The sequence below is a fragment of the Neolamprologus multifasciatus genome, chromosome 2 (genome assembly GCF_963576455.1).
Source record: "Neolamprologus multifasciatus chromosome 2, fNeoMul1.2, whole genome shotgun sequence".
NCBI lineage: Eukaryota > Metazoa > Chordata > Actinopteri > Cichliformes > Cichlidae > Neolamprologus > Neolamprologus multifasciatus.
In genome coordinates this window covers 27,070,282-27,086,669 of record NC_140440.1, presented here as the reverse complement: position 1 = coordinate 27,086,669, position 16,388 = coordinate 27,070,282, and the positions used below count along the sequence as shown (strand labels likewise).

Below are 16,388 nucleotides of genomic sequence, written 5' to 3'. Positions count from 1 at the left end.
TCTATCACACATGAATTCTCTTTTTCGTCAGGGCTAAAAGGGGAAGAAAAACTGATACCACTTCCTTTCATCCTCTCAGTGCATGAAAAGATAACTTCAATACGACCTCACGTAAAGATTTTCACACATTCTCCTCTGAGGCTGATCACTAACAGGACACACTGCAGTCTGTTCAGAGAAGGACACACACGTTTGTTTTTGAGGAAAAGGGCTTGAAAGCTGCTGACGATCAACAGAAGCTCAGCAGCTGACATGGAAGCTGTAGTTGGACTGCTACTGATGTGGCTCGGATTCTCTCATGGTGAGCTTTTCATGTTATAATTCATCATACTTCATTTCTGTGTGTAAATAGCATGTTTTGGAGTCACAGGATTCAAAACTGTCAATGACGTTTTACAAAATAAATAAATACATACATAAATAAATAAATAAAAACACATGTTGAACATAATAACAGGGCTATTGTCTGAACTCTTTAACTTTACATTAATGCTACATTCTAATATCAATTCAACATTTCAACATGAATGTGCACTTAAAATATTTTTGGGGGTTATTTTACTGCAGTAAAATGTATTTTACAGACAGTACGGTAGCAAAAACTAAAAAATGAAAATATTCTAGCTTTTGCATCAATATTTTTCATAAGCAACACAATATCATAATTATAGGGTGAGTTAAATATATTTTTAAAATGCTAAAATTAAAAATTCACTAAAGGAATTTTATTTATTTTTTTAGAAAAATACTGGGCTACTTGCAGAATTCAAAACTCCGACATACAGTTAATTATGTGTACTTCTACTGATATAACTGATTTAAGGTCATTTTTAAATGTTCTTCTAAAAATATTAAAACTTAAATGTCAGATAGAGCTGTTAGCTGAATCCTTACTGTTTTTTAGTTTTTGCTTTTGTTTACTTTTACATTTTCCATGCAGGTGTGGAAACTCACTGTGATGGCAGACGGGATGGAGCTCAGTGTTATGGAGCTTTGGGAGGAACTGTTGACATCCAGCTGATGGACAGCACCTCAGAGATACCTAGAATCAAACTGTTAAAGAATTCATTAGTAATACTATTTGTCAGCAATAATACGGTTATTTCTAATACCATAGTACATAGATCTAGCTTTTTTCCCAGTAATGGAACATTTAGGATCAATAACCTGAGCAGGGCAGACAGTGGTAATTGCACCCTTGAAACCTTTGGGTCAGATGGAGAATCATCAGGCGAGTGGACTTTACAGTTGTTTATTCAAGGTATTTTTTTTTCTCTGTTTGGAACAGATTATAGATATACATTTAACATTGTTTTGATAACCTTAGTGATATAGCACAAAATACACAAGCTACATGTATTTTATGCTTTCCCTGTTCTTCATTAGAGATCATCAACAATGACAAAGATTTAAATTTGAAATCTAACTCATCTGTGTGTGTTTCTCTCAGCTCCTGTGTCCTCTGTCCTGCTAGTCTCTGAGTGTCTGTCCCAGGGAGAGATGAGGGTGTCCTGCTCCTCTGAGGGAGGGGACAGTCCTCAGTACAGCTGGACTCTGGATGGACACACACTGACAGATGCTGAACTCCTTTCTGGAAATGGGAGTAACAACATCACTCTGAAACAGCACGTCTCAGGACGTCTGGTCTGCTCAGTCAGGAACAACATCAGCGATGTCTCAGAAGAACAGAAGACCTGTGGTGAGTGACAACATTATGAATGAAAGTCAATAATAACAACTAATTCACTTCTAACATCTTTCTCAAATTATTTGTTTTTTTCTGCCAGGTTTCATTAACTGCACCTCAATCAATGGGACACAGATATTAGGGTGGGTGCCTGTGGACAGTAACAGCCTGTGTATAAAACCAACAACAGAACCTACCCCAGTCACACCAACTTCTGTGGGTAAGGAGACTGGCACAGTGTCAATTATACAATTCAACAATGAAACTGTGACTTCCAACAGTGATGACCAATGGTACATTAGTAAGTGAAAACTAACTAGATCCACTGATGTCACTTTCTCTTTCTTTATGTTCCTTTACAAAAAAACATATATTTGATAACTGAAACATCTGTTTTTTTTGTGTATTTTGCTTTTGAAACAGCCCATTTGCCACTGATCGGTGGTGTTCTCTCAGCACTGGTGTTTTTCTTACTTGTGGGTGTGGCAGTCATCTGTGCTCAGAGGAAAAAACAAAACAACAAACCTACAAAACCAAAAGGTACAAAAATTCCTCTGTCATATATAAAATATGTGGGTATTGTTAACTAATAAGCTTTAACTAAAAGCTGAGTAGACCGCTGTGTACAAAGGTAACAAAATCTGTCGACTATAAACTTTAAGCATTGCCAAAGAACTCATTTTAAAAGCCATTTTTGTATCTGACTCATTTTCTCCAGTCTATGAGCTGAAGCTAACCAGGTCTTTCTGCAGCAGATATCACTGTGAAAATATTTTTGAAACTTCACAAAAATTAAAACCTTTAAAAAAGTTCCTCCTCTACTCTGCAGAGGAGGAACGTGACCAAGATGTAACCTATGCTGATGTCAGGATCATGAAGCAACAGGGGAGGCCAGGGGTGCAAACAACAGAGGCGGAGGTGGAGGTGGAGTACGGCCAAGTCAAGTTTTCAAGGCGATCTCGGCACACTGAACCAACAGGAGATGATTGTATGTATGCAAAGGTCCAAAGATTCCGGTGATTTAGGTTGTTGGTGTGTTCACACAGACTGAAGGTCCATGGAGAGAGGAGATGATGTCAAGATGCCAAAAGGTCTTTTATTTAATTCAATTTCCCATCAGAAAAATAAAAACCTTCAGATCTCATACGTATTGATTTTCTTTGCTTTCACTGTGATTCTGTTATATAAAAGAGCATCAGCACATTCAGACTTAGGTGACATCTGGGTTATCCTTTCATATGATGCTACACAAGCTGCGGTAGTTTTGTAGCTATTTAACATTTCTAAACCTAATTATTCATATTTTTCTATTAGCTTTTATATTTATAGGATGTTGTAATAGTTTTAATCGTAGTTATAATTTATGGATATATTTTATCTTATTTATTGTCTTAACACTGATAAACTGCATTATTACTATAGTTTTAACAATACATGATGCACTCATTTATCTTAAAACGGCCAATTTCAATCTAATGCCACAAAAAAAATCCATTTAATTAAAGTGTGATTATTAAAAAGATGTGGGTAATGACTAATAATAACCATATTATTAACAGTTTAGTGTAGTTTGTAGGTGGAGGTTGTCTTCCTTTGGCTCTTCAGTCCAAAGATAAATTTACAGCAAAGTGTTTCAGGAAGTTCACAATAAGCAGACGTGTGAGGGGATTTGTTTCCATGATGCAAGTACTTCTGCTTTTTTCTCAGACGTTGGTTTTCATTCTTTCTTCTTTTGTTTTCTGCTCAAACAGTTTGGATAAGATCAAAGTTCAATAACCACTTAGTGCAATAATACAGTGGAGTGGGCTGTGTAGGTTTAATTGTGACACTGGTTGTTAAAAAAAAGGAATGCCTTTTGTTTCATTGTATCAAGACCAGCAATCTTATAAATACTGTCTCTTAATTGCCTTAAAATGTAAAATTGACTCAGAAATTCAATTTTAAAATGTAAAGACACCTCTACTTTTCATATTTAAACTGTACTTTAAATGTTTGTGTTGATGATTTGTGACTACACTAAAAGGAGTTCAGTGAACTAGCTGTAGTTTGAGGAAGAAAGCTGTTTTACTGCATGTGAGATTCTGAGCTGAAGCCACCTGTTTATCATTTAACAGCATCAACTTATGTTTTCTATATTTAGTTCAATTACACTTCCTACGTGTTTGCGGTTCGAGTTTAAGTTGTACCTGTCAAAAAAACAGAGATGACATCATCAGTCTCTTCAAACAGTGCATGGTTTTTAATCAAATATAAGGTTCTAACTTACAGGTTTGAAGAACTGCCGTTATCCATTCAAATAATTTTAAATTAATAAAAGGTCAGCTGAACAAAAATCAGCTGAAGCAGATGTTTTAGCGTTAATCAGGAGGTAGAGTGAGGGTCATGGATGGAAAATTATTTTAGCCTGTGTTAAAACTAAAACTAAGTAATAATGTTTAAGATGAATAGCTGTTAAAAGGAGAATCACAGTTGAAAACAGGATAATGCACATGTTTAGACCAAGTCATTAATCAGAGATTACAGAGATTCAAGATTCAAACTTTTCATTGCTGTTTGAGCCTCAGACAGATGCATGTGCAGAGCACTGCATGGTGAACCTTTTCTTACAGATGCAGAGTAATTCTAAATAGGGTCATTTACAGTACCGACACCCTCTGGTGTGGGTGTGAACACGGTCAGGCTGACTATCGCGTCTCTTTGAAGCACAGGAAGGCCGATAACACATTTGTATAAACCATATTTTATTAAAATGAACTGGCGCCGAATGAGTTTGGTCCCGTTCGGTTTACTGTAACTTTTGCCCATTTCAGTTCCTCTTTTCTGCATTTAGACTGTTTTATAAAAAGAAGAAAATACCTTTCATGGTTGAGTGTTTGCTCCAAAATACTGGTAATATCTTGTCACCTGACAAATGCAGAAGTTGCAACTGTTGCCACAAAACAGATGAAATACATTTGGTTTGATATGGGGTCAAAGGTTGATAACCATGCACTAACTTTATGCTGATTCATACTGCCATAAAATTGGTGTTTATGGTCCATTACAGTTGTAGTTTCCTCAGAGTTTATTTTTTGATCATGTGATCAGTCAGCAAATGCTGCTTTGTACATCAGAGCGCGGCAGTATGGCCAGCATTGTTTTTACCTTTTAATGTGTGTGTGGCATAGGAAATCCAAACGAGTGAACTGTTGCACATTCACTACGAGAAGCTGAAGCACATACACACCAGGGAATTTTATAATTGTCGTGACATGATCATGTGATGCTGCCTCGCAATGCCAAAGCTGTTAAACTATAAAACCAGACTGGCGCATGTTCTCTGGTCTTTAGCACTTCAGTTTTTAAACTGATAAAAGCCTTGAACTATAAATGCTTTTCAAACAGAATATAATTTATATTTTTAGCGCAAGAGAATGAAAACATTTTTACGTTTTTTCTTTAGTATTGTACAGTATTTGTAGTTTTATTGGTACTTTTTTTTCTGTAAGACAAAGTGTGTATGTAAGACTTTGTTATAGACACATGCACACAGACACTCAGCCATACATACAAACCGCATTCACGCATGCATGCACAAAGAGCACAAAACAAACACACACACACACTTATGCCTTAAAGTGGCAACTGCCTAATAAATAATGCAAATTACAAAACCGAAAACCAAAATAGTCCTGTGTCTTTCCTCTCTTTCTGTAACCTATAATCTATAATACACCTTGTACAAATTGAAAATTGTTTTCCTTTTTTCACACAATAAAAAAGAAGAAAAAAGATTGTTAAGGAATGTAAATGTTGTGTTTATTTATTGTTTTTTTTTGTAATTTAAGGATATAAAATTGAGGTCATCTTAGGCTTTATTGTGATGAATTTAATGTCAAGGTCAAGGTCAAGTTTATTTATATAGCACCTTTAAAACAACCGGAGTTGACCAAAGTGCTTCACAGGCAGCCAATAATAAACCATAACAAAAAGGAAATGTCAAGGTTTAGATCGAATTAAAGGCCAGAGAGTAGAAATGAGGCTGGAGCAAAGACTTAAATGTAGAAACAGATTCTGCAGTTCTAGTGTGAAATCGTAAGACGTTTCAGAGACACGTTTCAGAAAAATGTTAGTCACCTTTATTTTTAAGTCTAGTTTATGGAAGTCACATCTGATTGGAAGACCTCTGACAGGAGTGTGAACATAAAAAAAGAACCGACAAATAAAGCGTTGTAGGCTCATTTAGAGTCTTAAAAGTGATGACAGGAAGCCAATGTATTCATTTTGCGCATTTATAGATAGAACTTCATACTAATGTTATATTTCTTCATCAAGAAGCCTTTTCCTGCAGAAACTGCGGTGTATGAAAAGCAAATTGACCCATGTGAATGTGGCTAGAGCAAATTAACAGAAAATACAACTCTAAATCAATAAAACCTCAGTGCTGAGGAGAGGCTTTAAGCTGCAAAGCCAACATAAACTCCACTTGAAACACACAAAAGCATGCACAAACACACTGAAATTCAGGAGAGCTGAATTGGAAAACGGTAACTTTCTTACACTGTAAACATTTGTGATTACACAACTGCACACACTGCACTGTTGATAAGTCAGTCATTTATTTAGAAATGGAAAAACCTTTAATCGTTAGATGACTCATACCTACTAAATTTCCACATCTTTTGTTTCTCCTTCCTTTTCTTTAACATTACAGTGAAGAAGTATCAAAGTGTGCCAACATTTCTTGCTTGTACAGCACATCCTTTAACATTTCATATATACAGACATTGGGTTCTAAAAAAAATAGAGAAGTGTTGACATTTTTTAAAATAAAACTAATATATCCAGTTCCATGCCAGAGCTGAATGTCTGTGCCACAGCGACAGTAAATCACGAGTCATGCAGTTGAGCAATCTTCAGCAGTTTTTCAGGATGTGGCTAAACTCTCCCGTCTGAATGTCTAAAACCAGTGACACTTTTAATAATACTGCCCTTGCTTTGCTGCAGCTAAAATGTAGAGTAAATGCATGTTTTCAGAAAAACAAAAAGAACAATTTAACCAGCTTTCGAATTAGATATCTGCTTTCCCATCTGATTTCCTGTAACTTCAAGTTGTCATAAAAAAGGCGTGTTAGTGTCATGGTACTGCCTTGGAAACAAGAAGAAGGGTTGTCAGGTTTTTTTTGTTTTTTATATCTGCATTTGCATTATATTCCTGTTAATGGATACATATACAAGGAAAAGACAACAAGAAAGACACGAATCCTCCTTCTTGGGCACGCACTGTTAAAACGCTATCTTCACGTTGATAATGATTAACACAAGCAAGTGGAATAAATGCCCACTCGACTCGATCCATGTGACAAACGTGTGGTGGTGACATTGTAAAATAGAGGTGATCTTCATGTGAATCTTTTTCATTCGTTCTGTGGTGAACATGTACAACTATTAAAAACATTATTTACACACACAGATACAGTGCCAGTCTTTCACATAGACTTCACCTAGTACTCCTCCGATACTGCGTCTGACAAAATGTTCCTGCTGGGGCTCGCGGGGTTGTGAGTGTCACTGTGTGCACACAGTACAGGTGGGGTGGGTGTGGTTGTTGAGGCCTGCTGGGAATGCTGCAACTTCTTCCTGTTGATCTTCCTCTCCTTGGCACGTCTGTTCTGAAACCAGATCTTCACCTGAGACACACACGCATGAGATATCAGCATCAAGAACATTTCTCAGTTAGGGAGCATTATGGCTTGTTCCCTAAACGACATCAAAAGAAACAGCACATCATTATCGTTTTCATTTCTTCTATAAATCGTTTATTTGCTGCATTAAAAGGAAGTTGAAAACTGCAGCGACTTTGCTTTCTGTGGTAACTTTCCCTTGCCTTGCTTCATCTACTTGAAATTTAGTAATCTCTGACTTTCCCAGAATTACTCTGGGAGCTACAACAATTGCACTCAGCTGTGGTTTTAAGAAGCTGCAAGGGCAGGCAGAAGAAACAACAAGAACAGCATAATGACAGTAAGATTGAGGGTTTCACCATTAACACTACTTATGCGTTTGGCCACATATGTTGACATTACGGTTTGCAGAATTCGTTTTTTTCTCTGGAGCTCGTTTCTCCAGAGGGGATTGTTTGAGAACATTGTGCTCACATGTGCTGCATTAGTAGAAACCCTACACTTAACCATGGGAATAAGTAAACTACAGCACAGTGGTAATAGATGGCCTACAGATGCAGTTTTTTGTTTCTAATGCACAATAACATCAACAAAATAAATCCAAGCTCCACCTTCCCTGTTATCTCACTTCACATAAGAAAAAAAAGAAACCCACAAATGAGATAATAACCTCGTAACACAAAGTTAATGCCATATTTGAGATCTGTACATTATCAGTGGTACACTGTTTACAATCAGATATCTGCAGTGTATGCAGATATATGCGGTGAGCATGAAATTCCACAAAAATGCCAAGATCATTTTTGTTATACCCCATGTGTGTTTATACACATGGGGCATAATAGGTATTGAACACATCACCAGTTTTCAAAGCAAAATATATTTCACATGGTATGAAATTCTGACCAGATGTCAGTAACAACCGATCCAGTCCGCACATGCAAAGACAAATTAAACTGCGGATGTCCATAAACTATGTGTAATAATAAGAAGTGACACAGGGAAAAAGTATTGAACACATTTACTGACATTTATTTAATACTTCGCGCAAAAGCTTTTGTTGGTGATGACAGCTTCAAGATGCCTCCTGTGTGGAGAAACTAGTCGCACACAAACAGAAATTCAAATCCTGAAGGCTCTGTGGGCCTCTTCTATGAACTCTGAGGTTTAGTTCTTTCTATAGATTTTCAAATTCGGGTCATGTGATTGGCTGGGCTAATTTTAGCAGCTTTATTTTCTGTTTCTGAAACCAGTCAAGAGTTTTCTTGGCTTTGTGTTTGAGATCATTGTCTTTCTGAAACGTCCACCCCTCGTTTCATTATCATCATCATCATCCTGGTAGATAGCAGAAGATTTCTATCACAAAAGTCTTGGTACATTTTTCTATTCATCCTTCCCACCTCTTAACTTCACAGTTGGTGTTTTGGGGTGATGTGCATTGCCCTATTGACCTCCTAACATGGCGTGTATTTTGCCATCCAAAGTGTTCATTTCAGTCTTATCTGACCAGACTATATTCCCCCAGTATTTCACAGGCTTGTCTAAATATTGTTCAGCAAACTTTAAACATACTTCAGCATTTTTTGGCAGTTAAGTGGATTTCTTTGAGATAATGATAGAGATAAAGGTTAAACTCCAGTAACTAAAAATGTAATTATTTTATGGTTCTGGCTTTACAAAGTTAAAAAAAAAATTAGGGCATATGTTTTATACCCCTAACATAAACATGTTAAATTTGCAGTGACCTTCCTTATTATTGTCACTCACAAAAGGGGTGACAAATATATACTTCTTGGCCTATAGATTTGTTAGTGCAAACCATGGGGGGGGGGTTGCACTAACAAATCCCACATTCTGTTTCCTAACTGAGTTTCAACAGTAACGAAACACACTCTGTCTCATTGCTTCATGGGGTTTTTCTGCTGTGAGTTTAGTTTATCTTATTCGTTCCTCCTAAGGAGGAACCTAAAAAACAGAAAAACAGAACATGTGGTTGGCTACTTTGAAAGTGGTAGGCGTTTGTAATTCTTTGAATGTGAAGAGAGAACGCAAAAGTTACACAGTCTCACCGTCTTAGACAGTTTCTATATATTTTCTACATTCAGTTTTTCTATATAATTTCTACATTGCCCGTTTATTTACTCTAATCTTCTCACCTGCCTCTCGGAAAGGCTGAGCGCCATTGACAGCTCTGACTTCCTTCTCATTGTGATATAGCGGTTGAACTGAAACTCTTTCTCAAGCTCCATCCTTTGGTGGTCAGTGTACACCACCCTGTACTTGTCCTTAGTGCGAGTCTTCCCACCTAAATCAGACAAAACAATTGCTCTTTAGTAAAAAAATCAATAAATATTAAGAATAGTAAACAAAGGCACAAAAATAAAGACAGTGAATGTAAGTAAATAGAGTCATTTTTTATTCATGTGTATGGCCCACATCTTTTTCAGGAATTAATAATTTTGTGTCAGTGAGTCATGAAATGTGTGTGTCGTGGCCAAACAGTCTGGTGCCACGTTCAAGTTCAGGCGCCACTTAAAACCTCATCAATTCTACTAATCGTGCTCACACTATAACGAAGGCAAAGACTCCCCACTGCATTGCATCAATGCTTCTCCTTATCACCGTGAGTGCTGTCTACACAGCTCTTTACATAGGCAGCTATTCATTGACACGCATGTTCACATACACACTCAAGAAACTAGGAGTCACAGTTATTGATCAGAAAACTAGCTCATGTGACAGCATTGATCCAGCCACACACACACACACATACACACAAGAGGGTTAAGAGAGGGTTAGCCTTTAGAGGAGACTTAGTTTAACTTCTGCAGACTTCCTGCACTTCCAGTGTTATCTATCCAGTTTGTCACCATCTCACACCCACCCAGTGGACAGAGAGGGTGGGGTGTGAGACTTGTGTAGACTTCATGGCCTCCACTGTTAGCTTTCCATTGACATCTCACAGCATGATTGTCCAAAGAGAGGCGAACACCTTGATGAATGTGCGCCTGCTGAAGTTGGGTTTGTTTTTCACTTAAAACAGGTTTGCATGTGTTTCTCGTGTGTTACGCATACTTGTACGTTTTTTTTTAGGTTTAGTCAGTCATGCAACCACAGTGACAGCTACAAAAGTAACCCAGGAGGTTGTGTAATCTACTTCCCCTATAGGATGTGTCTTATCAAGATGCTGCATTTCCTGTTTGTGTCACTTGTTAACATTTAAGACAGCTAATATGTGATCAGAATGAAGAAGAAGAAGAAAAAAAACCAGATACATGTGCGTTTTGAAGTACTCCAGATAACAGATATTTGTATGCATGAAGCAACTCTTAGATGAAGATGTTACAAATGTTCTTTATATCTGTATAATTCACTGATTACATTATGCAGACCAAAATAAGCCTATGATTAAGAATAAGTATGACAAATTAAAATCCCACCTGAAGTTGTTTGTTTAACGGGCTCCTGTGGTCTTTTCCTGGGAATGAGGGGATCCTGTCCAGAGATGAAATTGTAAGGGGTGAGCGATCCCCCTCCAGCGGCGGAAGGAGCGTTGCTCAGATCCGGGTAGGTGAAGTTGACCTGCGCGGTGTTGGGGCTTGACCCCGGGAAGCTGTAGGGATACTCCTCCCGGGGCGCGTAAAGGGGGTTCCAGGTACTTGCCGACAAATCACCGACTCCCGTGACGTGATGGTGGTAGCTGGGGAAGTCATACGGAGGCGGAATGTACTGACTGTTCAGTGACAGAGCCTGAGCCGTTTGTCTGATAGAAGCAGAGCTGGGGTACATCCCAGTATCCTCGCTCGACAGGTAGGGTGAATCTATGGAAGACCTGGAAAAATCAAACCTCCAAGAGCATGTTAGGCCCCCGAGTTTATCTTCAGCAGGCTCTGTTTTCATTTCAGTCTAAGGTTCAGGCTACCTGTGCAGTAAGACTACACACCTTTATAGATTTACTGGCAAGGAGTTCGAAAGTATCATCCTGACGTCACGCTTTACCTGAGACTCACCTGCCTGCTGGTCTTTGCGACGTCAGGGCAATGACCCCGATTTACCAGGTTTGCCCTGATGAATCATTTTGATAAGGCGGTACAATGTGTGGAATGCGTGGGAAGTCCATGTGCCTCCGCGTGCATGTATATAAGGGGGCTTAAATTCAGCGCAGAGACTACAGGCCAACATTAATAATAATAATAATAATAATACTACGAACAGAGGTGGAAGGAAACAAATAGACAAACAAACAAGCAGGAAAACATACCACAATATGTTTTTTTTCCCAAAGTAAGGACATTTTTAAAATATAAAATTACATATGTTGAAAAATAATCAGGTCAGGATTTCCGGTTACCCACAAAGACCTCGTCTAGCCATGCCGAAGATTAAAAAAAATGCACATTCATTTATTTGTTTTTATTTTTATTTTCATATAATTTAGCTTCTTATTTTAAAGCTTAAATATTGTTTTTCTTCACTGTCAACTTAATCTTCATACTGTTATGTGGGGGCTGTGTGCACGCCGGGGTGGTGACATGAAGGACCCAAAATGCAGACTCAGGAAACCAAAGGTGAACTTAAATACAACTTTAATGTTAAACTAAAAAAAACAACAAAACTGAGTAACCAAAACTAAACTTACACGAACAGACTGAAAAAACACACAGCTAAATAAACGGTAGATCGCGACAATGACAAACTGAAACACAGGGCTTAAATACATAGAGGGAGCAATCAGGGAATGGACAACAGGAGGGAAACACAGCTGGGGCAAATCAGAACTGACGAGACAAGGAAGCGTAAACTGAACACACTGAGATAAGACAGAGACCTTCAAAGTAAAACAGGAAACACATAACACAGACTGAACAAAAGACACAGACTCACATGCAGGCACTACAACAGAGGGAACAGAAATGTGGGACCAGGACAGACACAGACACCGACTGGACACGGGGATATAGCAGACAGGGGAGACAGCAACTAAGGATTACACAGAGACAAACCGTAAGACATGACTCTAATGAAAACCCAAAGACTAGAAATTATAAATAATATAATAAACTCAAAACCCCTGGGTCAACGACCCAGGCATCCTAACACATACACTAAAAACTTTTAATTCTTCAACCCCAATAAACATGCAAGTAAAACATTTCAGTAAGATACAACTTAAATATATGAAATTAAAGGTTTATTTACTCAAATAATTAATCGTGAGGGAAAACGTGCATTGTATGAACTAAATGTAAACCAATCAAGCAAATTACATTTGCATACTGTATTGAAAAAAAAACATGGAAAATGTGCATGTAAGTAAATTAGTTAAAGTCCATATTTTAATTATATACATCACAGGAAGATTAGAACATGTAGAAAACATAGCTGTAGAAATAGGCTGCTTCCCTTCAGTGGCAGCTATGGCTCTGACCAGATAATACTCTTCAGTATCATCATTATGGCAAGTATAACAAATTTTTTATTCTCTTAAGCTGTTTAATATACATTTGTAGTCCTTCAGACTACATAGGTTTTTCTCCTGTTTTGTCTTTTTCTTTTTTAGTTTCTTACAAAACAAAATTGAATATGGTTCTCCTTTGTAACTCTTTGTGTTGTGAGCTTGATTAACCAGGAAAACACGTGATAAAAATCCTGAAATACCACTCCAGTGCTCTTTATCATTTATAGTCTGCTCTGATGTAAGACCAATAGGGACATAGGTCAAGCAAAAGCAAAGTAGCTTTGCTCCCCGCTATGTCATGGCTCAAAACGTCCATATGAGGGCAGCAAAAAGCTGAATAATAGCAGATAACTTTCCTGGTTTGGAGTCTTTCAAGTTCAGTCATACAACTGACCTGTCGTTAACAAGATGCACACAGTTTATTTGTCATCATCATTCTCACTGTTAGCTTTTTATTCTTTCCATCTTCTATTGACACTGTGCCTTATGCTATATATTGCACTTATCAAGTCCGTGCATGAGGTCCTCTATATAAAACGATCATAAAAGATTCATGTCACTATCAAGATAATCATTCTCAGCTACAGTGCCTATCAACTGTTAGCGGGAAGCTGGCTGATGTTAATGGAAATGGCCTGATCATTAAGGAAATTGCAACATAAACATGAAAACATATCATCCAACGCTTGAAATACATTGATGGCGACCACAATGCAAGCCAGCTTGCCTGAAAATAAATAAATGCGGTTAAAGCACTTATGAGGGTATGTCTTAATGTACAAAGTAAAGTTTGACCTTGATAAACCCTGAACATTTCCATTACTGTATAGTTATAATTCCATATATAGAGATTTAGTTTAAATCTGTTTAACCTTAAGATGCCTGTTTCCTTTTTTAATCTATTCAAAAATCACCACTCCAAAAAGAGAGCTGGTATAGGGAATGTTTTACCCTTAACAGTCAGCATCGTGGTAAGTTATATATTTAGTTTAAATTTAACCACACTCCCTAAATGCAAAATAGATAGCAATGCATTGTTGTTTTGTTGTCTTCTCTTTTTTGACAATGTGTTAGACACCATGCAACTAAATTGCGCTAAGATGTGAGTGTAGAGAGAGGGCACGGATGCAGTTTCTGTCATTTCTCCTCCAGTAACCTCATTCATTCATTCCCATAACTAGTTCTTGAAGTAACAGATGAAACAAATCGTTCCATTTGAACAGTAGCCCTAAACTAAATATTTGTAAATTGATCACAACATTTGGCAAAGACAAGCAGAAACTCTTTTGCACTGGAGAAGCTGGAACCATAGAAGGTTTTCTGTTTTTGGTTTAGTTTGTAAAGTAGTTGCTGAGTCTGACAATAAACTAGTTGATTAATGGATTAACCATTTCAGTGTTGTTGTTAACAATATTGCTTCACGGAAGGAACCTGGGTTTGAATCCAGCACACAGCTGGGGCCTTTCTTTGTGGAGTTTGTAGGTTTTCCTGTCGTTGCATGGTTGCATGGGTTCTCTGTGGGTACACAGTTCCACAATCTGAAGTCATGCATCTTATGTTAACTGGTTGGCTTTAGGTGTGATTGTGAGCTGTCTGTTTCTGTGTCTTAGCGAGTGATAGCAGCTTCACCAAGTTGTATGTCGTCTTTTGGTGTATATTAGGTGGGATAGGCTCCAGGGCCCCTAAGACCCCAAACTGGATAAGAAGAAAGTGGATGGATGTGTGTTTGCGGCGGGGTGTAGTTTGCAGATCAGCTGCAGCGGGGGGGTGGAGTAAAGGGTTCAGGAAATGGCGTTAGGGGAGGTTGACCAACACAGCTAGCCTTCCCTATTTCAGTAGGTTGCTGAGACTTGACAGGAGTTGTTGTGTGTGGTGTGGAGCAACAAAGGCAACTGGAAGGCTGCTCTAATAAAAGCCCTGCAAATAAATATCAGCTGACTTGTAAGGCTGTGTTCTTCGGGTCCTTTTGTTATCGTGTTTTATTATCGCATATGTGATGATGCTGTTATGATGATGTTTTATGTTGTATTGCTTCTTCTTGATTTTTGCTATCTCGTCTATCTCGAATGTCTATCTCGAATGTCTTATAACTGTGGTTCATTCTCAGATTTAGTCCCAGATCACATTGCCGAAATCAAGCTTTAAGGTGCCCCAAAGTCATATATCCTTTATCCAGACAACTTAAAATGGAGGCAGCCGTAGTTCAAACACTTTCGTCAGTGTTCATCTATCAGAGGTCCAACAGGTTCAGCTCCAGGTCTAGACCTTAGCATATATGCTCCCTGCCTCTACAGGTCTTTGTCTCAACTCTTGTACCTCTATAATGGCCTGTACTTGACAAACACAGCGGTGTAACTTTTACCTTTTCCTGAAACCCAGCAGGAAAACAAGCGTATAGCGTGTTTGCACTGCTTTGCACTCAAGCTATAACACTAATGCAGATCAGCAGTGAGAGAAACTACTTGTTAGCTGCTGACAGGCTGAAGAGACTCAGTATTGTTGAGGCAGAATATTTTGGAATCCCACTTGTTAAGAGCTGCTCCACTCTGTGGGGGTAAACAAGGACTGCTGCCATATATAGAGCAGTAGACATCCCGTTGTGGACTCTCTCCAGCACTGCATTGTAAAAAGATGCTAAAATTATACATCTCATGCTGATAAAGAATTGTGTGTGCATGAGTGTTTACATACGTGACTGACGAGCACGTTATTGCTGTATTACTGCCTTTTTATCTTTTGGGTCTACAGTTTTATTGACATTACAAGCAATGAAACGCCTACAAATAGATTCAAGAGCTCAAATAAGTGGATTTAGAGCAGGTTTATTGCAAGTAGGTGCTAATTACATAGGTAGAATTAGAAAGATGTAAAAGGAGGAACTGTCCCTGTGTGGTGTTGCTCCCCTCCTATCTAATAACTGGAGGGGGCTTGCTGGCACTCTAATTAGTGCGAGCAGGTCTTTTAGATTTACCCTCTCAATTAGAGGAGAACATGTTAGTTTCCAATTTAGCTCCTGTTCCCCCCCCCCCCTTCTGCCCCGACCTGCTTGTTAGATAGAACAGGTCTTTATTCAGCTGCAGTGTTGCGTAGCGAATCTCACAACATCCTCTCATATCCTGGGAAAGGATTGAATTAGGAAGAAAGCTAGTATTGAGAGCCGACATATTTACATGGTTTTGCTTGTGTTTATAAAAGAGAGGATAAAAGGCCAAGGGAAAAAAGGGGAGAAAGAGGGGGTGGGGATGGTGGGAGGTGTTGAGTTATTTCATGCAGGGGAAAAAGAAAACACGTGAAAAAAATATGATATAAAAAGCAATGTAAAAAAAAAAGTTGGTTCACTAAAGCTAAAGTCCCGACTTTTAACCACTTTTATACCTGTTTTTAAGAGTGTGATTATGTAAGGGAAGTTATTTTTCCTGAGAAACTGAGACTTCCATGTTTGTTTCCAAAGCAGGGTGCAATCAGCGCTGCCAAAACCTTTTTTTTTCTCCTGGCTGGACCACTCTCTCACTCTCTCACTCTTTCTCCTCCTTTTTATTGTGTTTGTTGTTTTATGGAGGGGGGTTAGATGCGGTCCAGA

At 38.2% G+C, this 16,388-nt stretch overlaps 2 protein-coding genes across 3 annotated transcripts; one reads left to right on the top strand and one right to left on the bottom strand.

Annotated features, from left to right (window-relative positions):
- The first annotated feature begins 2 nt into the window (after positions 1–2).
- LOC146524544 (uncharacterized) lies at positions 3–5,468 on the top strand. Of its 2 annotated transcripts, none has more exons than XM_085133009.1 (6): positions 3–301; positions 941–1,261; positions 1,451–1,699; positions 1,788–1,988; positions 2,111–2,227; positions 2,517–5,468. In XM_085133009.1, exons 1-6 carry the CDS (start codon positions 253–255, stop codon positions 2,705–2,707), a joined length of 1,128 nt encoding a protein of 375 aa, XP_084989135.1. In that variant the 5' UTR covers positions 3–252; the 3' UTR covers positions 2,708–5,468. The 2 variants fall into 2 exon arrangements, with proteins under 2 accessions (XP_084989135.1, XP_084989143.1); XM_085133017.1 differs by having other exon boundaries at positions 7–301; positions 1,788–1,907.
- A 167-nt stretch (positions 5,469–5,635) lies between these two features.
- LOC146524543 (homeobox protein CDX-1-like) lies at positions 5,636–11,435 on the bottom strand. Its single transcript, XM_085133178.1, has 3 exons — positions 10,791–11,435; positions 9,507–9,655; positions 5,636–7,356 (listed from the first exon to the last, which is right to left on the bottom strand). The coding sequence occupies exons 1-3, from the start codon at positions 11,248–11,250 to the stop codon at positions 7,171–7,173; spliced, it is 795 nt and encodes a 264-aa protein (XP_084989304.1). The 5' UTR covers positions 11,251–11,435; the 3' UTR covers positions 5,636–7,170.
- Positions 11,436–16,388: the final 4,953 nt, after the last annotated feature.